Raw genomic sequence first — 22,800 nt, 5'->3', positions numbered from 1 at the left:
TTCTCCGTCATCAAGTAGTCTAATGCAAGTCCTAGCTAATTCACTGAGGTCATTTAAAAAAATATCTTTTTGTATAGTCTCCAATATGAAAGAATAGAATTCCATCTAAGTCAATCAGCATGTGGAATCACCATTTGTCATACAGCAAAACCATAAAGTTGTCTTCTTTGTCACCTGTTGAAACCTCCTCAACTTCCTGTGTTTGTTAAACTCACCTTTACTCATTGTGAAGTCTAGTTGAGTTGGCATAAGAAGCATTTTAGATTGTGATGTAATTTGTTGGATTAATTAATAGGAAAATAAATTGTATTTATTTTTATTTATCTGTATAGTAACTGGGGCTTCCCCGGTGACACTAATGGTGAAGAACCCACTTGCCAATGCAGGAGACATAAGAGGTGCGGGTTTGATCGCTGGGTCAAGAAGATCCCCTGGAGGAAGGTATGGCAACCCACTCCAGTATTTTTTTTTTTTTTAATTTTTTTTTTTTTCCACTCCAGTATTTTTGACTGGCGAACCCTGTGGACAGAAGAGCCTGGTAGGCTACAGTCCATGCGGTCACAAAGAGTTGGACATGACTGAAGAGACTTAGCATACACCAATAGTAATTAGCTGAAAAACAATGCCTCGGGATATTAGACTGCAACCATTGAATCCCTCAGACTTAGGGAGCACATCCATTTGATCACACAATTTACAGGGACAGAGACTGAAGCAGTAGAAATAGTATGCTAAATCTTTAAAAGTGTGTTTTAAAATTAGGGAAGATATTTTCTTTAAAGATTTTAACAATGCATCAATTAAATATTAAAATGTCATGTATGTATACTGTGAACATACACACAAGCAAACAAATAAAAACTCTTGTCAAGCACAGGTGTAAGGGAGAACACAATGATGGCTGAAACATCATCCTTGCATTGAAGAACATCTGTTTGGCTGATAAAATCAACAGTAAAATCCTTTTTATAGTTGAGGAGTTGAAGTAAATGAGATTCGATGACTTGTTAAAGATCATACACCAGATTAATAGAATAATCCAGATCCTTTACTGCTAGAAACATGACTTCTGACTTTAGAAAGAGTTAAAAAAAAAAAAAAAAAGAGTATGTTCAAATGACCCAGAAAAGGTACACCTTCTGGACTTCCAGCTTCCCAGGTAAGGCTCAGTGGTAAAGAATCCACCTGCCAAGCAGGAGATATAGGTTTGATCCCTGGGTCAGGAAGATCCCTGGAGAAGGAAATGGCAACCCACTCCATTATTCTTGCCTGGGAAACCCCAATGATAGGGAACTCTGGCAAGCTATAGTTCACAGAGTCACAAAAGAGTCAGACACAATTAAGCAACAAAACAACAACAAATAATTAATACTTTATTTTGTCTCAGGACTGTTCAGAGAACACTGAACTATCTTCAAAATCAACCATTTTTGACATCTTAGCCTAAAGAAAATGAGTTCCCAAAGCAGATTAATTTTAATTTTATTGTATCATGACTTAAGTAAAACAATTATTTCTATCCAAACTCTATCCTCCCTACATCAGATTAAACTAGCTACTTTTAACAGAAAATCTAAAATTGCATTGCTTAAACGCAGAAAGCTTTATTCACTCAAGTGGACAATCTAGAGGCATGAAGTCCAGGCCCTGCAAAGCCGCTAGGGATCTGGGCTTCTTCGGTCTTTGTGCTCTACCACTCTCAACAAGTGGCTCCTGGTTTCCAATTTGCAGCGTCATAAGACAGCTGCTTGAGCACCAGATATCACATCTGTGTTCCAGCAATCATGAAATGCGACTGAGGGTAACAAAACAAACACAAAAACTACAGACATCTTTCAGCTAAATCAGCTCCTTTAAAACACCTACTCAAACATTTCAGACACAACAATCCACTTACTTCTCACTGACCAGAATTTAGTTCAAAGGATTGGGACATAATGGTCTCCGATAGCCATCTCGAATGAAATTAAGCTCCATCTGTAAGAAACAGCTAGGTGAGGGGATAGCTGGTAGACGATCAGCAGTGTCCCCCAGTGGACTTTCATGAACTATCAAGGGATATATGTTTGTCAGTGTCAAACGTCTCCTTAACATTTAACTTTATTTTCTTTAAGATTTTGTTTGATGTGGACCATTTTTGAAGTCTTCATTGAATTTGTTACCATGTTATTTCTGTTGTTTAGGTTCTGGTGCTTTGGCTGTGAGGCACGTGGGGCCTTAGATCCCTGATCAAGGATCGAACCCACACTCCCTGCACTGGGGAGCGAAGTCTTAACCACTAGACACCAGGGAAGTCCTTAATATTTAGCTTTAAATACATTTAATATTAAAACATCAGTACCAAATTAACATTTAAGTTTTAATAAGTATTTGTCATATTTGTTGTTGTTTAGTAGATAAGTCATATCTGACTCTTTGCAACCCAATGGACTGTATCCCTCCAGGCTCCTTGGTCCATAGGACTTCCCAGGCACTAATACTGGAATGGGTTGCCATTTCCTTCTCCAAAAGATCTTCCTAATCCAGGGATCAAACCTGTGTCGCCTGCATTGGCAGATGGATTCCTTACCTCTGAGTCACCAGGAAGTCCATTTGTTATATATTTAATATTAATTAATCATGTATAAATATTAAATTATTAAAATGAAAATAACTGAAAATTTGTTTTCATTTTCTTCTGCTTGATTTTCCAGTTTGAAACTAAAAGAAATAATAATGAAAGAATATGTTTACTCAGTAAAATACAACTGGTTCTGACAGCTTCCTAGCCACACCTATGATACTCTAAGTCAGCTACATCCAGAAAAACAAAAGGTTAAAAAGGCATGTAGTGATGAGCTGGCTTAGTAAGAAAAGAATATGTCAAGACATCTATTTGCTAAAATGATCTCAGGGCACTGCATGCATTGCTTAAACTATCCACGTTATTCAAGTTGGTTTTTAAACATAATTTGGTAAATCGGTTGCCTAGACATGATCAGAAATAATGTCAAAGTCTACCATAGTATATTCTCCGACATATGGCACCATAAGGTACAAAATTCACAGAGAGTCAATTATCCAAGTACAGAATAACACAGAATGGGGTGGGGGTTCTGCTGTGCGGGTGGACAGAAGACAGAAGACAGCTGGTCTTGAATTGGGGTCGCGAGGTGAGCCAGGACAAATTCCCCTACCCTTTGACAGCCACAGACCTGCTGTCTGAGACTATCTGTGCGCTCACTTTAACTGGCTAATCGTGTTGTTCATCTACTAGTTTTTTCAGGTTCCAATCAAGGGATCATCTACACAGAGCATGTCAAAATTTCATGTACAGAGGGATTTCCTGGAGGATCTTGCTGAAGTGCAGGTTCTGATTCAATAGGTCTGGGGTGGGGCCTGAGTCCACTTTCTGCACTTGCTCTCAGGTGCTGTGAACAGCACTCAGGAGCAAAGACCCGGTACAGAGGTGAGCTTGAACACTGCAAACACGTGGAGGGCCTCCCCTGAGAGTTTTATTTAGTGAATCTGAGGAGGAACCCAAGAATTAGCAATTCTGGCACATTCCCAGGCGATGCTGATGCTGCCAGTTCAGGAATCACACTCAGTCCCTCTTGTGGAATGCCAAGTATGGACAAAAGGTCTTTGTGAAGTTGGATTTTAAATTTTGTGTAAATGAATTATATAAATGTCATTCACTCTTAATTTCTAAGTTTTCTACATATTTTAAGAAAGACAAAATCAAAACAAGAAAATTCTTTCATTTCCACACTGGATCAGAGGGTTCCTTTTAGTTTTCCTTGAACTATACCTGGCAGAAAATAATTCTATTTGAATTTTTGGTATGAATTCTAGGTAAAAACTCAGGTATCTCAAAGGAAGCATTGAAGTTTCTTTTTAATAATACTTCCATGTTTTAGCATTTAATGGTCCCTAAATACGAACAAATAAAAACACTCCACCAATATAGGTATTCACTGTTGCACTCTGACAACTAAACTTTAAACATTTTGAAATCTCATGTATTCTCAGGCCAAACACAGAGGACAGTCACACTTATTTTTTAATTGCTTTTTCTCTAACGTTAGTAAATAACATCTTCTCTACAGATTGATTTTATAGAATGCATTTTATTCCTATTGTTCAAAACACTTACTTTAAGAAGTAAAGATTTTAAAATAATTTGATCTACCTGCATGAAATGCATATTATAAATATACTTGGCACATAACATTTCTTAAAGAATTATTCTACTTATATATTAGAAAATGGTTATCATTTCATTTGCAGTGGCAAGGATATGAGATCAACTGGGGTTTTTACTTCTCATGCAACACTATCCTTTCAAAGAATTTTTTTTAAACTATGCTCGCTCAAATTTACTAGGCCCAAAAAAAAAAAATTTTATTAGGCCCTATAAAGTATGCAAAGTTCTATCCATTCTTAGTAATGCTTTCTGCTGCTATAAATAGTCCTCTTTTCTTTAATCTAACCATGTAGTAAGACAAATGCAATATCTGGCCAAATGAAAAATGTTCCTTCAGATTTATTAGAAAAGCAGATAAAAGAGACCAAAAATATGCAGCAATATACAGTTTGTTTCATTAATCTAATTGAGGAATTTCAAGTAGTACAGGACTTGTATAACTAGCACACAACAAAAAAAGTTAGCTTTTCTTCTCTATGATAATGAAAGTCCTCAACTCTAGAATAACTATTGTGAATATTTTCCAAATAACAGCATATTCCATTCTCTAAAAATAAACATATGCATAGATATCAAGTTTTACAAAATATTTTTAAAAAACCTAGGAGGAATTAAAAGTTCAACAAAGTTAAGGAAGTATTTAACAAAAGTTCATTTATAGCAATTATTTCAATTTTCTTCTATCTTGGAGTTTCCATCAAATTTTTCACATGAAATAGTTTGAGATCTTGATAAGATAGGAAAGTTTTAATTGTATGTTTTCCATAACTATAGATTTCATTATTGAAAACAATTCAGAATGATTAACTTACCAACAATTAAGTGAAAATTAACATACATGATATAATTCATAATAGACAATATTCTATTAACTAAATTCATAAACAGTCCAGCAGTTTCATAAATTTCATTAATCATACAATTAACATTTAATTTTGAGTGTAAATAGAGAATGACTTCGAAATTCCTAAGTAAATCAAAAGACATCATAGTTCTTCTATGAGATAAATTTTAATGATATTTTGAAACATCTTAAAATAGTCAAAATTTCTTAATACGAATTCATTTCCTATACTTTCTAATAATTCTGGTCATAGTTGTAAAGTATCTTCTCTTGTTGATTTGAGAAATCAGCCTTTGGCCTTTATTTGTACTTTATGTTCAGATTCAAATTTTCTCTCTCACACTTAATTTAAGAAATACAAAGACATAAGCAAACATGTAAGCTAGTGTTCAACTAATGATTTTTAATTGCTCAGCAAACATTCTGCATCTATGTTCAAAAATATGACTTAGAACATTATTATGATATATTTCCAAAATTTTAATATTAGAAAATTTCAAAACTAGCATCATTGTCAGAATAACATGTACATCAGATAACAGATATTCAGAAGCTGCATTACTCTCCAAAATTATTTTACTGACAATGGCCATAAAAATAATACATAGAGGACACCTTATAAAATAAAAATTTTACTTACTAAAGCTATTTATTTATTCTGCTCTATTGTTCAATTTCAAGAAACATCTTTATTTAGATCCTGTGACTAAGAAGAAGAATTCACAAAATTTAAGAAAATTAGTCACTCATTTTTTTTGAAGGTTAAGTAGCTAAAAGATGAAAAAAACTTTTTTGTCTGAATGAAAAATTTCCTTGTGATATATACTGTTAATGTTTTACGAATCTACAGCATTTGGCACAAAAAACTATTAAAATATTATTTAAATATATGGGTTTTTTCTAAATTAATAAAATAGAATATCTTACTAAAATGCTATGTATTCAAAATAGCTCATTAACTCATGTTTTCATTCTTTTATCCAGCATCACTCAACAAATGTTTGGTAAGAATTGAGTTAACACATTTCAGTTTTTTAACATATATATGCCAGACACTTTTTCTTATTTAACATTTTCTGAAAGTGATTACCTATGTAGCCTGAGTATCCATTCCAGCATGGATAGTCATTCAGTGTTTAGCATATTCAAAGGGCTATCAGGGTTATAAGCCTAATGCCTACTGGTCTAGTTACTCAAATGCTTGAGGATGGTGGGATGGTGTCAAACTAGAAAGAACATGTCCTTACCAAGGTATTTACATTTTTAAAAGGTAATAATACATCATGGTGGACTAACAAAACAGATTTGGGTTTTTCAGTCAACCCATGGGCATTAAGGCTGCAATTCTTTCATGGAAATGCTATTTTTAAAAAATCTCAGTGACTCAAATTGCTGTGAGCCTCTTCTGGTCCACATCTTTCCAACAATTCTAGAACCTGTAGGAACCTGATCATGCATCCACATCAACAGAGATCCCAGGAGCAAGCTGGGAGCACCTCCACAGGGTGAAAACACAATGAAAGATGAGCTCTTATTCACCAAATCGAAGACTGCATCAGAGAATGCATAAAAAATTCTTCAGCACAGAGCCATTCAGGTAAAGGAAGCAATTCTGCAGCACCAAAGACAATACTTCTAAAAGCATAATTGTCCCCAAGATTCTGAAGGGAATATTTCATTTTCATCTAAAATAACAATGCATTTTTCTTTAATCTCCACAATCCCTAACTCCCTCACATGCTCTTCCAGAGCATACCAAGTAACATAAGTTTTCAAACAGAAGGTGCAAGAAAGCGCACAGTGCAGTCCTGGAAAGGGCAAGAAAATGTACATGCATAGAAAAGGAAACTAAGAAACAAAACACTGATTTCTAGAGAAGACAAAAGTTATCTCAGACAAGGAGAATTTAAGGTAGCTTCATGTTCATAGGATCCGTATCTATATATGACTGGAAGTTTACCTCCATAAACAAGTACTTTGCCAGATACTGCTATTGTTTTACATTCAATAACCTCCTACATATGCGCTCGTAGATGTTATGCTATTAAAAGGCACATTTATTTCTTTACACATGTCTTCGCTAGCGTCCTAAATTTGGGTTCCAGATGATCTAGGAAGTCAAGCCCCTCTTCTTCCTGCCGATCGCTGCAGCAGCCCACGGAGCCGGCCACAGACCCTTTCCCTTCATAGTTATAGGAGCGAACGTAGTCTTCGCAGAGCTTGTGTTCCTCATCTTGTCCGCACAGATACACCTTCTGTGTCGAGAAAGAGCACATTTTATTATTTTTTTTAAAAAACACCTAAATGTATTAGCTTAAAAATAATGGCTTTGATTTACCTTTTACTGTTTAATTTTTAACCAGAGTGTGTCCTCTAATGGATTCCTACATATAAAAAATGCACATGATTGGTCTGTATTATATTCATTCTTAAAATATAGCAAATACATAAATGCTCCTACTGAACACATTGATAAAAACTGAAGCTCCACATGCATCACACAACTAGCTTACAATTTCTCATTTAAACATGAGATTTGTATCATTGAAATATGTCTACAACTTTTTTACATATTTAGGGGAAACTAAATTATGACCCTTATGTTTATACATTATTACATACTTATAATAATATATTTATCTGGCTAATATTAATCTACATTGATCTGAACATATAATGAGGAACTAAAACCCAAAATAAAAGCTTAATGATCTGTCTGGTTGATGGCGATCATTAAGATTTCATAATCACATGGATGATTCAGCATACTAAGAATATTTATAATTTGTGATCCACATAGTACCCTGTAACATTTCACTCTAGGTGATTTTCCTGGCAATTTTTAGGAAGGAAGCTGAGTCTTTTTATACTTCCTAAAGTATAAAAATGCCTACATATGCCACTCCTAGGTCAAGTTTTTGAAACCTTACTTTAAAAATTGGACTTTACGAAGTCATTTTTCTCTTTGGGTTTGGATCTAATATTCATATATCTATAATTCAACATGAAAAAGGTGATGAGCTTCAGATGTATAAGGAGTAAAACTTTGGGAAAATCCTGATTTATAAACAGAGTTTAACTTTCATGTAAAATGAACATGAAGACACTGGCACTTACTTCGCCAAGCCGAGGTTGGGTGAAGTTGTGCCAGTCACTGTATGTGTATCTGCCAGTGTCCGTCACTCCCTTAACAGATTCCAGGGTCTGATGTCCACCTCCTTTGTTGGCATCCAAAGTGTAGCCGCCTTTGACCATCTCAAAACTTTGCTGTGTTTTGACTCCCTGGCCACCAAGGGTGCCAACAGACATGTTTGTGTCACAAACGTTGGATGTCTGTGTGGCGAGTCTAATATTTGCATCCTAAAATAAATAAATCAAATTGAAACTAACCATTTTCTTTCATTTATTTCCCACCATAGGCAAATCTGATAGGGCAAATCTGAGGGCTTCCCTGATAGCTCAGTTGGTTAAGAATCTGCCTGCAATGCAGGAGACCCCAGTTTAATTCCTGGGTGGGGAAGATCCCTGAAGAAGGGATAGGCTACCCACTTCAGTATTCTTGGGCTTCCCTTGTGGCTCAGCTGGTAAAGAATCTACCTTCAATGAGGGAGAATTGGATTCGATCCCTGAGTTGGGAAGATCCCCTGAAGAAGGGAAAGGCAACCCACTCCAGTATTCTGGCCTGGAGCATCCCATGGACTGCATAGTTCCTGGGGTCACAAAGAGTCAGACGTGACTGAGCAACTTTCACTTTCACATGGGCGAATCACTTAACTGCTGTGCCTCTCTATTTCCCCATATGTAAAATCAGGATAATAATAACACTCATATCATAGGTGCTATAGGTTAAATCACATCCCCCACCCCAATTCAATTGTTAAAGTCCTAACCTTCAAGTGTCTCAGAATATGATCTTATTTGAAGATAGAGTCATTTTTAGATGCAATTAGTTAAATTAAGACAAGGTCCTAATCTAGTAAGATGGGTCTCTAATCCAAAAGGGGAAAGTTGGACTCAGACACACACACACAATGCGATATGGAGACTCAATCAATGATGTCATAAGCCAAAGAATTACCAAAAGCTGGGAGGGAGAATTGTAATAGAATCCTAGCACCTTCAGATGGAGTAGGATTCTGTTAACACCTAATCTCTCATTTCTAGCCTTCTGAACTGTGGGACAAATTTCAATTCAGTTACATTCAGTTTGTCGTGCTTTGTTATCATGTTGCCATGCCCTCCTCCAGGGGATCTTCCCAACCCAGGCATCAAACCCAGGTCTCCCGCGTTGCAGACGGATTCTTTACCAGCAGGGCTACCAGGGAAGCCCCTGTTTGGCATAGTAAGTGCTCAATAAGTATTCAGTTCATTTTAGTCACTCAGTTGTGTCCGACTCTTTGTTACCGCATGGATGGCAGCATACCAGGCTTTCCTGTCCATCACCAACTCCTGGAGCTTGCTCAAACTCATGTCCATCAAGCTGGTGATGCCATTCAATCATCTCATCCTCTGTCATCCCCTTCTCCTCCTGTCTTCAATCTTTCCCAGCATCAGGGTCTTTTCCAATGAGTCACCTCTTCACATCAGGTGGCCAAAGTACTGGAGCTTCGGCTTCAATATCAGTCCTTCCAATGAACATCCAGGACTGATCTCCTTGAGGATGGACTGGTTGGATCTCCTTGCAGTCCAAGGGACTCTCAAGAGTCTTCTCCAACACCACAGTTCAAAAGCATCAATTCTTTGGCGCTCAGCTTTCTTTATAGTCCAACTCTCACATCCATACATGACTACTGGAAAAACCATAGTCTTGACTAGATGGACCTTTGTTGGCAAAGTAATGTCTCTGCTTTTTAATATGCTGTCTAGGTTGGTCATAGCTTTTCTTCCAAGAAGCAAGCATCTTTTAATTTCATGACTGCAGTCACCATCTGCAGTGATTTTGGAGCCCAAGAAAATAAAGTTTGTCACAGTTTCCATTGTTTCTCCATCTATTTGCCATGAAGCGATGGGACCAGATGCCATGATCTTAGTTTTTTGAATGTTGAGTTTTAAGCCAGCTTTTCACCTTCTCCTTCATTTTTATCAAGAGACTCTTTAGTTCCTCTTCATTTTCTGCCATAAGAGTGATACCATCTGCCTATCTGAGGTTATTGATATTTTTCCTGGCAATCCTGATTCCAGCTTGTGCTTCATCCAGCCTGGAATTTCTCATGATGTATTCTGCATATAAGCTAAATAAGTAGGGTGACAATATACAGACTTTTTGTACTCCTTTCCCAATTTAGAACTAGTCCATTGTTCCATGTCCAGTTCTAACTGTTGTTTCATGACCTGCATACAGATTTCTCAGGAGCATTAGCTGTTATCATTATTCGGGCTTCTCAGGTAGCGCCAGTGCTAAAGAACCCATTTCCAAGGCAGGTGGGTTTAAGAGACTCAGGTTTGATCCCTGGATCAGGAAAGTCCCCTGGAGGAGGACAGGCAACCCACTTTAGTATTCTTGCCTGGAGAATCCCATGGACAGAGGAGCCTGGCAGGCTGCAGTTCATAGGGCCACACAGAGTTGGACATGACTGAAGTGACTTAGCTCACACGCAGGGTATCATTATTACTATTTTACATAATAATCAACTATTAACACTGAACTTGGGCTTCCCTGGTGGCTTAGATGGTAAAGAATCTGCCTGCATTGCAGGAGACCTGGGTTTGACGGAGAAGAGAATGGCAACCCACTCCAGTATTCTTGCCTGGAGAATCCCATGGACAGAGGATCCTGTGGGGCTACAGTCCATGGGGTTGCAAAGAGTCGGACTAGACTGAGTGACTAAGCACATCACAGCCTCATTGAACTACCATACCAAAAAAGGTGAAATCTGATTTACCATCACTTCTTCTCCAGGTCCTTCAGTATTTGATACAATTAAATTTTGCTGTGCTACATCTTCTGGAAAACACTTCTTTACTGTTTTCTTAACAGTAACACAGAAACATGTGAACAAAATACCTAAAAAATAAAATTATATAAGTAAAATCACATTTTTTTCATGCTGGTACAGATCATTTGATTTATAGTAAATGATTATAATCATTTGAATTATATAGTAAATCATTTGAATCAATTTTTTTTTAAGTTTCTTCACAGAACTTTAAAAAAAATTGGTTCCATACATTGAAATTTCTTTGGGTCATACAATTTAAAAGAGATTATTAACAAATATATGTAGACTATCTCTGTCTTAGTGAGGTTATGTTATTAGGCTAAACAAGAAACAAATCAATAGAAAGAAAGAGGAAGTGAACATAGTTTGTGAATAGCTCTCTTCCCAGGTTCAGAATTCAATGTTTTCCTTCTTTTCTCCACATTGATATAGTAACTTCATTTGATTGGACTTTAAGCTAGTATTACTGGTATTAAAGGCCATATGGAACAACTCAAAGATCTTAGAATCACAAAACAAGGAACATTGGACATAAATCAAACAGGAAAAGCCATTACATAAAACCAGTGTTCAGTTTTGAAAGCGTCCATCAAGTGCTAAGAGGAATATCCAGTTTAACGTGAAACACAAATCACTGAACACAGACACAGTAAAGGCTATGGGAAAAGTCTGTAAATGCAAATAGACTGCGTGTAGTCAAACAGATTTTTGAAAAAGAAAGAAGGAAGGAGGGAAGGAAAAAGAAGCAAAGGAAGGAATAAAGGGAGAGGAAGGGAGGGGAGAAGCCTGAGCAAAGATTTCCATCACTTTTGCATCTCCAAAAACCAGTTTGCAGAATGCAAAATCTTCCATTGCTTTCCTCAGCCCCTCATCATATGGCCATTTCCCTCACACTCTGGAGTCTAATTAAGATGTATGCTAAATGATGTCATCAATATTCATTAATATCATTGAGCACAAACATCTAAATAAATTTTTAAACTACTCTTTTCACTAACTCTTTTTGTGCATCCACGCCATGAATGAGGCTGGTTGAAAGATAATCATACTTTGTATGGGAGGGAAACTTAACATTAATTTTATCCAAACTCTTCATTGCACCATTAAAAAAAAAGAGCTTAAAGAAGAGGAAATGATTTATCCAGTGTCTCACAGCTAATTATTGGAAGAACTGAGGCCATAGTTCTGAAAATTCCTTTTCTTCTGTGACTCACAACTCCAAGCCATAGAGTTTGCACAAGAATTTTAAAAGGACACATTCCTCAAAGGCTATCAATGTCATTAATGTAAAGAATTGTCATATATTTTTGAAAATATTAGATAACGTTTCAGCTAACACATTCTGTATAATTATACTTACATAACAACAATACAGAACCCAACACCATGGCAAGAATAGCCCATTTTCCAAGGAATACATTTGCTAGTGTCGCCTCTCTCGGAAGTTTAGTAGGCATTCTACATTCAGATGGAATTGTACAATCACATACTCTCACTGATAACATTTCTGTTGCAGAAGCTCCATGTCTGTCTTTTATTTGGATAGGAACACTGTAGTAGTTATAATCAAGATCTTGCTGCCCCCGAAGAATGGCAGTTTTACCTAGGCAAAAAAAAAGAGATTTTGATTTCTTGAAAAGACAGGAAAAGTAATTGATATTGCTTTATACTTATCTTTACTATTCTATATTTACTGTTATTCAAATATTTTATTAAAATGGATTTGTCTGTTTTCTTAAAGATATTCAGCATAAGAATCTAATCATATTACTCATTGTTTTAAGAAACAAGGTATTGTCCTTTATCTGAGATCAATAAAATAATTTACTAAAATTAAGATTTATTTAGTATAAGTAACTAAGGTAACAGTCTAGGCCACCAAACATTGTAAGTTCCTATTGATTAGAAGGTTTAGCATAATTACATACCATCCCTTGTCTCTACTGTCCAAAGTTTGCTGGCAGAATTATCGAGAATGAATTGAAAAGGTGGTCCATTGTCAGGTCCATCTTGATCTATAGGTTCGAGAACAGCAAAATCCTTATCATGCCGGCAAATTGTCAGTTCTTTTTCTTTTATCTGTGGTGGGTGGTCATTTTTATCTTCCAAAAGAACTACTAACGTTCCAGTGCAAGATCTGCCATCTAAGAATAATAAAAAAAAAATAAGATGTTTCTCCACTTAAACACTTATTTTCAACAATCTCTATGATGTACAGTTGACATCTGCTTTCTACTAGTTGTCTGAACTTGAATTCTGCACACTTTCCAAACCACAAATACCACTACTATCAGTACAAAATAGTGACATTGCTCTTCCCTGGAGATTGGGAGCTGTGTTGGATGACATCGTGAAGTGGTTTTTAAAATTAAAAGGTATCAGATTATGAGTGATGCCACTACAGAATGACCGATTTAGAAGACAATTGATTCTTACATCCTTTTTTGAAAGTGCATTCATGCTTAAACTATAAAGACTTTACATTAGGTCACAATCACTTCCTGACTTCCTCTCCTGACCCTTTTCCTTATATACTCATTGTTCAAGCTTTGTCTCATGTGTGCTTAGTCACTCAGTCGTGTCTGACTCTTTGCGACCCCACGGACTGTAGCCCGCCAGACTCCTCTGTCCATGGGGATCCTCCAGGCAAGAATACTGGAGTGGGTTGCCATGCCCTCCTCCAAGGGATCTTCCCAACCTGGGAATCAAACCCAGGTCTCCCGCATTGCAGGCGGATTCTTTACCATCTGAGCCACCAGGGAAGCCCAAACTTTGTAAACTTGATTATCAAACCCAGAAACTGTGCTCCATCCTGCGTGCAGCTTTGGCATGTGCTATTGCCATGCTGGGAATACTCCTCCTCCCCTTTGCTGGTAAAACCTCATTATCCTTTAAGCATCCATTCAAATGTCACCTCTGCCTGAAACTTGCCTGACTTCTATGGACAATGTTTGCACATTCTCCTCCAGTTTCTCAAAACCCTCCTTCATCTTTAGCTCATGCACTTACTTAACTTTTCATCCTAAGGGCTACTTTGTATTCATCTTGACAGCTCAGTGATCTGCCCAGTATTTCCTGGCTAACTTAATATTAACACACTGAACACTTGCAGTTCAGTTGCTAAATTTTTTCAAACTCTTTGCAACGCCATGAACTGCAGCACTCCAGGCTTCCCTGTCCTTCATTGTTTCTGAGTTTGCTCAAACTCATGTCCATTAAATTGGTGATGCCATCCAACCATCTCATCCTCTGCCACCTTCTTCTCATTTTGCCTTTGATCTTTCCTAGCATCAGGGTCTTTTCTAATGAGTCAGTTCTTCACATCAGGTGGCCAGACTATGGGAACTTCAGCTTCAGCATCAGTCCTTCCAATGAATATTTGGGGTTGATTTCCTTTAGAATCAACTGGTTTGATCTCCTTGCTGTCCATAATTTGAAGGCATTAGTTCTTTGGTGCTCAGCCTTCTTTATGGTTCAACTCTCACATCCTTACATGACTACTGGAAAAACCACAGCTTTGACTATTCAGACCTTTGTCGGCAAAGTGATGTCTCTGCTTTTTGCTGTCTAGGTTTGTCATAGCATTAATTTTTATACTTAAAAAAATCAATTGAACAAACTGTAAAAAAAGTTGCACCCCCCACTGTAATCTAATTAATATGCTTTTGAGAATAAGAACTCTTACCTCCAGAACTCCACTATTAATAGCCTAATGCTTCAACACATAAATCTAAATAAATATCTTAAATTAGCATAATGCCCATTATTGGTATTTAAGAGATAATGAAGTTTAGAGAACATGTTCAAATTTTAAAGCTTGTGATAAAACTACTCTAAATAGTAAGATTTCAAAATTGAAATAAACAGAAAAATAACTGATGAAATTCCTCACTTTTATTGCTTTGAATGCTGGTCTAAATTTTGGTGCATAAACATTGAATTTATCATATAGACTACCATAAATCATGTGAAAATTTAATGTTTTTTCTTTTTAGATTGAAATAACAATTAAGCCATATCAAGTAGTGTATTTCAGTGAAATTTTTTTCTGTTGAATAAGAATTTATTCAAAGTGACTTTTAAATTAGTTACTTACAAGGTAACAGCAGTATATACCTATTTAAAAACTATTCAGTCTAAACAAATTTAACAACATCTAGAAATTAAAGAGAAATAACCACTTTTGTTTTAAAAAAAATCTATAATAGCGTAGATATATCCCTGGTGATTCAGATGGTAAAGAATCTTCCTGCAATGTGGGAGACTCAGGTTTGATCCCTGAATTGGGAAGATCCCCTGGAGAAGGAAATGGCAACCCACTCCAGTACCCTTGCCTGGAAAATCCCATGGACAAAACAGCCTGGTAGGCCACAGTCCATGGGGTCACAAAAAGTCGGACATGACTGAAAGATTTCACTTTCACAATAGCATATAAACGTTTTGAGATTGCCATAAATTTGTAAATAAATTTGAATACAAATGACAACTTCAACACCTAAAAAAGAAGTGAGAAGTTGGAAAAATAAGCTGTTTTAATGCAAAAAATAGTTACAGATACTAGGGTGAATCAACACGTGTGTTAGGATTTTAACTATTAAAATATAAGAAGAAAGCTATTTCACTTTAAGGTACAATAGAAATCACACTTTAAAAAGTGAAATAAAGAAATAGGGCAGCCATCCAGAAGCAAATAAAGACTCATTTAATTCCATATTCAACCAACATTTATCACATAAATGATTATTTTCCATCACAGTCTCTGTTTTAAGCATATTGTTAAAAAAGAAAAACTCAAAACTGTTAAAATGGATAGTAGGCAAAGCCACAGCTGAAAACAAAATCCTAGATGTCTTCTAAAACTACGAAAGACTGATTGCAGATTTTTTCCTTCTGGGAAACAGAGCAAAAAAAAATTTTTTTTAAGTAATTCCTGATAATAGTTGAAAAACTGTGAAAAGGTAATTAAGTATGTATGTTTGCCTGCTTCCAAACCTTATTTTGGGCTTTCCAGGTGGCTCAGTGGTAAAGAATCTGCCTGCAGTACAGGAGACTAGTTCAGTCCCTGGGTCAGGAAGATCCCCTGGAGAAGGAAATGGCAACCTATTTCAGTTCTTTCTTGGGAAATCCCATGGACAGAGGAGTCTTGCGGGCAACAGTCTGTGAGGTCGCAAAAGAGTCAGACACAACTAAGGAACTAAATAAGAGCAAACCGTATTCTAAGTTAAACACATAAGCAAATGCCAAGAATCATTGAGTAAGGAATGTCATAATCTCCAGGCTAAAAAGTACATCTTGGGTTAACTAAAATCTAAATTTACAATAATAAGAACTCTGAAAAGCAAGAGTTCCCTGTTGTTATTTAAATGTTTCTAGGAAAAGAAAGTTCACAGGGTTATAAATCGGCCTACTCCATATACAGAACTCTTTAATTAATGATTGGAAAGTTTTCAGATTCTTTCTTACCAGGCTATAATACACCTCCTAATCATTTCTAATTTTTTCTTTTTTTGGACTGTACACACAAAAAGTTTACCTCTTCCACATGACAACCCTGAAGTATTCATTTTAAGAAAATTCTTTTTACACTCGAGTATATCAAAGCATTTGTAAACTTTTGAACTCAAGTTTCTACATTAAAGCTAAGTGTTCCAAGTGCCTGTTATGCACCTGAATTTGCAAAGATCTTAAGCAGCAAAATTCACAACCTGGACCTGGAGACTCACAGAACAGCAGAGAAATGGGAAATACCAGTACCTACACGAAGCAAACATGCCAAGATCTCTGCCAGATCCTTGGTAAAAAGATATTTAACAAAGATAAGGGTCTTTATATGAAAATGAGTTCATAGTCAGCCTAGCTAGAGGGAAAGACTGTACATGAGAAACAATTAGAGCTCCATTTTATAGAGAAGACACACCGCCTATATGTGTCTTCTACTTAATTATATATAAGTATATATACTTATACTGTGATAATTACAGTATTATTCCCAGGGAAGGAGGGTTTAAAAGGTATTCAGAGAGGAACTAAACAAAGATTAGTGAGAGTTATCACAAAAGTCATCACTGCCATCCATTTGAAGAAGCAAAGGGACCTGAATTTCAAACAGAAGGGGCAGTCTTATTGTGGGCAGAGTGAGTGAGTGAAGTCGCTCAGTCGTGTCCGACTCTTTGCGACCCTGTGGACTGTAGCCTATCAGGCTCCTCTGTCCATGGGATTTTCCAGGCAAGAGTACTGGAGTGGGTTGCCATTTCCTTCTCCAGGGGATCTTCCTGACCCAGGGATCGAACCCGGGTCTCCCGCATTGTAGGCAGACGCTTTTACCATCTGAGTCACCAGCGAAGAGCCATTGTAGGTAGAGGGGGTACAAAACAGTGCTTTTAGAGTGAAAGCAGGGAAGCAACGTGGTTGACAAAAAAGAACTGACACAAAAAAAACAAGGGGATTAACTGGATACCTAGATCATCATCATGAACTATATATGAGCATCAAAACTAAATATTCATGTAGAAATATAAGTAATTACTTATATATCTGACCCTTGGAAGCATATATTAAAATGGATTAAAGTTTAAATAAACAAAATCCTTCACCATATGATCTTCCATTAAAATTTCTAACACCCTATCTTTCCTTCTTGAGCACACCCAGGTTATCCATGAGCTTGGGACATAGATATGACATTTCATTTCTTGGTACCATGATCACTATACTTACAGACATTCTTTTATCACCAAAAGACAAAGTTAACTTCTTATATCTCTGTTTTCCGTATTTTCCTTCTCCCCAAAGAGTATTTCCTTTTTTATCACCAAGCTTTTGCATTTCTGTGAAATCACCTCCTTTTATCCTTTCAGCTTGGTAACATTTTAACTGCTTTCCACTTCTTATGATAGTCATACATTCTTTGATGGGGAAAGTTTTTATACCAGAGAATATTTTATGAGAATATAATCATCCTTCAATTGATATTATGTGAAAAATTTGATTTTGTCTTATGAATCCTAGTTTTCATGGCTTAGAACTTAGGACTTTAAAGACAATCAGCATTAGTGTAATAAGTGAGTAAATATAAATCCTTGTTTCTCATCAAAATTGTGTTCCTGAACCAATCAGATTTCACCTTTGCTTTTTTATAAGCAGCAAATCTCCATGATTATAAAGTAGTGGCAGTATTAACTGTATTTCTCAGTTAATGTCCCCCCCCCCAACTGTTTAGTAGGGTATTTTCTTTTCCTACTTATACTGAAAGAATGATAATAAAAGATTCTGTGAGAGGTGCCAAGAGGAGAGGAAGGACTTCTCTAGTGGTCCAGTGGTTAAGAATCTGCCTGTCAGTGCTGGGGACACAGGTTCGATCTCTGGTCTGGGAAGATTTCACATGCAGTTAACCCCACACACCACAACTATTGAACCTGCACTCTAGAGCCCCCAGAGCCACAACTACTGAAGCCTGCAAGCTCTAGAGCACATGATCTGCAACAAGAGAAGCCCCCGCCTAAGAAGCCTTCACATGTTGTTAATTAGAGAGTAGCCCCCACTCACTGCAACTAGAAAAGAGCCCATGTAGCAATGAAGACCCAACACAGCCAAAAATAAATAATAAGTGAATAAAGTTTAAAAAAAAAAGATTACAGGAAGATCATATGCACATGATTAGGCAACAATATTCAAACTGTGGTTTTCTTTCAGACTTTGAAACCAAAATATTTTTGGCTCATGGACATACTTTTTTCAGGCTGCTTGGTTTACTCACTGATTATGATGTGCAACAGACCATTCCCATTCCCAGGCAAAAAGAATGCACCAAGGCTGAGAGAGAAAGTAAGGAAAAAACCTAAATGGGACAAATGTTAATGGACTGGCTTGCCCTCACCATGAACATCATAAGCAGCAGCATCTTTATTAGTTTAACCTTTGTCTCTCAACAGAGAATCTATTTTTCTAAGTAGATGTGGCTTTTATTGTGAAGCTATAGAAAAAAGTAGAAGTATGATATGTGAGAAAATATTTGTCTTTTCTTATTATCAAACTGTTAACGGGTAAAATGAACAAGCATGAACAAGTCAATTCATGACTTTGGACCATTTCAGCTTTTGTTTATTTCCATGGGATTTGACATGTTTATTAATGCACTTGCCCATTCCTACTAAAGAAATTCAATGATTCTATAGAAAAAGACCACAGCATTGCTATACCAGCTTGTTTTGAACATCCAGTGTATTAAAATATGCTAACCATAAAAATAGTGAGCACCATTGTAGAGCTCTATACCAAGATCACAGGTGTGGAACCCTACACCAACGTCACAGGACAAACATCTCTGGAGCTGACCAAGCCCCATAGCAACTGTTGCCATGAGTCTCTAGACCTAAACTGGCCAGTTCCTTGACCCCATATTAGGTAAAATACCCACCCTATAGCATCCTAACCAATCACCTAATGCCACCATTTTCAGCAGGAATTTCCTCTGTCTTGAGGCCATAAAAATCAGCTACTAGCCCAAGAAACCCACTCCAGTACTCTTGCCTGGAGAATCCCAGGGATGGCAGAGCCTGGTGGGCTGCTGTCCATGGGGTCGCACAGAGTCGGACACAACTGAAGCGACTTAGCAGCAGCAGCAGCAGTCCAAGAAAAGGGTTGGTTCTCCCTTGAGCCGGCCCGCTGTTCTAACAGCCTCTCCCACTCTGATAAACTTTACTTATCTCTCATTCTGCCTCATGTCTGGAAATTCTTTTCCAACCCAGGTATAAACCATGACAACCATCTTGGATTAAACAGATAGTCAAAAACATAGGCTGTATCATAAAAACCCAAGTTCATTCTTCTTTATCATTTATGGAAATTTACCTCAAATGAGTGAGTGTATAATTGATGAGATGAAATGCCATATTGTAACTTTTACTTATTTTTTTATAATCTTCTCTTAAAGTCTATTTTTATAATGTATACATAGTAGTATGTTATGATGTTAGCATAGTATTATATGTATATAAATAAACACACCAATAAGTTTACTGGGGTAGTTGTTTGACAGGTCTCAGCCTATCAATAATCAAGGTTGCAGCTGAACTGACCCTTGTGATCATAATGATTGCAAGATGCCCTAAGTAAAAACCATCAGGAAGCTTTGGGGGCTGGGGAAGGTTTATTATTTACCAGCCTTGTAAATCATGCATCACACAGCCAGAGTAAGTTTGTGGGGGGTGGTGTGGGACAAGGGGAGTGACACCTGCGATTCTGTTTGTATTGAGGTGGAGGTTTCACAGGCCTTGGGTTTCACAGGCTCACTCTTTATTGATGAATTTAAAACACAAGAGCAAGAATTTAAAGCACAGGAAGAGAAAAACAAGCAGCTCAAATAGTGAGTTATTGAAATCAACCAAGATCTCCAAAACAAAAGAGCTTGGGGAGATGGCATAGGGGTTGACATGATTTTGGATCTAGCTCTGTGGCTCAGAATGTGTTTATTTGAGATGGCAATCAAAGCTTAAGTCAAGCACTTGCACTGCAAAAAGAGAAACCAATGGACAGAGCATACACCACAAAGGTTCATATTAAAAAATGATTTACTGCTTGGAGGGTATGTTCAAAGGGTTTTGAGATCACTATTTTAGGACATTTCTTCACAAGATAGGTTCTAGAATTAACCTTGGAGAATGATTGCGAATCTTAAAAAAAAAGACTTCAAAAACCACTGTTCGGACATTTATTTAGGAAATAGGATAAGTGTTTTATTCCCCAGTAAGAAAGACTCAGAACAAACCTATTTGAACCCATCTGTTTTAGGCAGTTGAACCCCTCCAGCAAGCTCAAATCCAAATAATCTAAACCTAAAATCCTGAAAACAATAGAGATCCTTGATGATGCCACTAGGTCCATGGCAGACTTCAAATAATATGAACCTTGAAACTGAAACCTCCAAGTTTTGAATTAGTGATACACTGAGACCTCAACTGGGTGGTTGCCAAGAAATTAAGGAATCATGATGCAACCATTGTTTGCAATTAAGCAATCATTGTTTGTATTAAATTTTGAGGTAGAAACAAATTTAACTCCAAGATTTCCTTAAAAATATGTCCTATGTTTATATTTTATTTCTAGAAATTTGCACTCACCTGCATCGAATGCAATCACAGAAACATTGTACTGGTTGTTTTTTACAAATGTTGATTCTCTATCTAGCACTTTTACGGTTTTCAAGTCACCAGTATATTCATTAATTTCAAACCAGTTATCTTCATCTCTTATCTTCTTATACCTAGTTTTCAGAAATCAAATGTAAAAGTTCAAACCAAGGAGTGGACATAAGCTCAAAATCTGTCATTCCAAAAAACATAGAATGTTCCCAAATTCAAAATCAATTATCATCACAACTGGGGCTTCCCAGGTGGCTCAATGGTAAAGAATCTGCCTGCCAGTGCAGGAGAAGTGAGTTCCATCCCTGGGTGGGAAGATCCCAGGGAGGAGGAAATGGCACCCTTATCCAGTATTCTTGTCTGAAAAATTCCATGGACAAAGGAGCCTAGTGGGCTACAGTCCATGGGGTCACAAAGAGTCAGACTCTACACAGTCAGTGGGGTCACAGAGAATCAGACACTACGGAGCAACTGAGCACAAAGATGAACATCACAATTAAAAGAAGAAAGATTTGAAAATACCTTACCTGAAGTTCTCGCCAGTGCCCCTTTCTGGGTCCACTGCTTTGTATCCAAGGAGTTCTGTGCCTGCGGGGAGGCAATCTTCACTCTGAATAACTTTCACTGGTGGCTGGCATTCAGGGCCCTCATGAATGTTTATAACTTTAACAGTGACAGTTGTAGTACACATAGTTGTAGTCGTTTTTGAGTTTACTGCTTTAGCAAATTGTGCTTCGTTAAGTACACCAATTTTCAAAACAACTTGGTGATTGACTTCATAGTTCAGTGGCTGTTCAGTAAACATACTTGAATGAGTCAATATTTAACACCATATACAGAAGACAAAAGTATGATTCTAAGTTTTAGCACCAAAGGGAGAATCATTTTTATGTATAAAATGTTACTGAAAGTTGCAGCTCATGTATTAACAATGAATAATCAGCTTCCTATAAGTGACAAACACTACCAAGTGCAAAATTGTTTATTTTTAAGATTCAACCAATTTTTCTTCTCGCTTTCCTTTGGGAAGTTCCTGCCTCCATTTTTTTTTTCTTTTTTTACAAGTTTGAATATGAATAGAAATACAGAATACTTGAATGAATTTCAATGGGCTATTTCTCACTATTTTATTATTTATCAAATGGGGTAGCAGTGATAACTAAATCAGCAAAAGTCCCTCTAAGCTAAGTATATAAAATAATTAGACAGACTGTAACCAAACAGGACCCTATGGGGCCTTCCCAGGGCAGCCTTGTCCCACATATCCTCTGTTTTAGCTCCTTTCTGAAGTACCTAGATAATGGCACCTGGTGCACACTTTTAAAGATGTGAAACCTCGCCCCCCAACCCACCAAATGGAAGATGTTAACTCCTTGATGACCATGAGCACATAGCCCCCAGACCTAAAGACTGATACTGTGAACTCCCGTGACACCACCCTGCTCCCTCACTATCAGCCAATCAGAGCACTGTGCACAAGCTGACCACATACCTGGGAGGTCCCTTCCTCACCTTGCCTTTGTAAATGGCTTGTTGAAACCCTTAGGGGCTTCCCTGGTGCCTCAGACAGTAGAGAATCTGCCTGCAATGCGGACCTGGGGTTTGATTCCTGGGTTGGGAAGATCCCCTGGAGAAGGGAATGGCAACCCACTCCAGTATTCTTGCCTGGAGAATTCCATGAACAGAGGAGCG

General features: G+C 37.1%; 1 protein-coding gene across 4 annotated transcripts in view; it reads right to left on the bottom strand.

Moving 5' to 3' along the window:
• DSC1 (desmocollin 1) overlaps positions 1–22,800 on the bottom strand; it is a 154,802-nt gene that overhangs the window by 115,030 nt on the left and 16,972 nt on the right. For 2 of the 4 annotated variants that reach the window (XM_043888782.1, XM_043888781.1), the window contains exons 10-16: positions 21,636–21,898; positions 21,088–21,230; positions 12,898–13,113; positions 12,330–12,572; positions 10,913–11,034; positions 8,148–8,390; positions 7,369–7,414 (exon numbers count right to left, since the gene is read on the bottom strand). In XM_043888782.1, the coding sequence (XP_043744717.1) occupies positions 7,379–7,414; positions 8,148–8,390; positions 10,913–11,034; positions 12,330–12,572; positions 12,898–13,113; positions 21,088–21,230; positions 21,636–21,898 (1,266 nt within the window). In that variant the 3' untranslated portion in view covers positions 7,369–7,378. Of the gene's footprint in view, positions 1–4,505; positions 7,286–7,368; positions 7,415–8,147; positions 8,391–10,912; positions 11,035–12,329; positions 12,573–12,897; positions 13,114–21,087; positions 21,231–21,635; positions 21,899–22,800 lie in introns of those variants that run through there. The other 2 variants (XM_043888780.1, XM_043888779.1) reach the window with 2 other exon arrangements.

Source organism: Cervus elaphus, chromosome 27 (genome assembly GCF_910594005.1).
Source record: "Cervus elaphus chromosome 27, mCerEla1.1, whole genome shotgun sequence".
Classification (NCBI taxonomy): Eukaryota; Metazoa; Chordata; class Mammalia; order Artiodactyla; family Cervidae; genus Cervus; species Cervus elaphus.
This window is presented reverse-complemented; position numbering and strand designations above follow the sequence as displayed.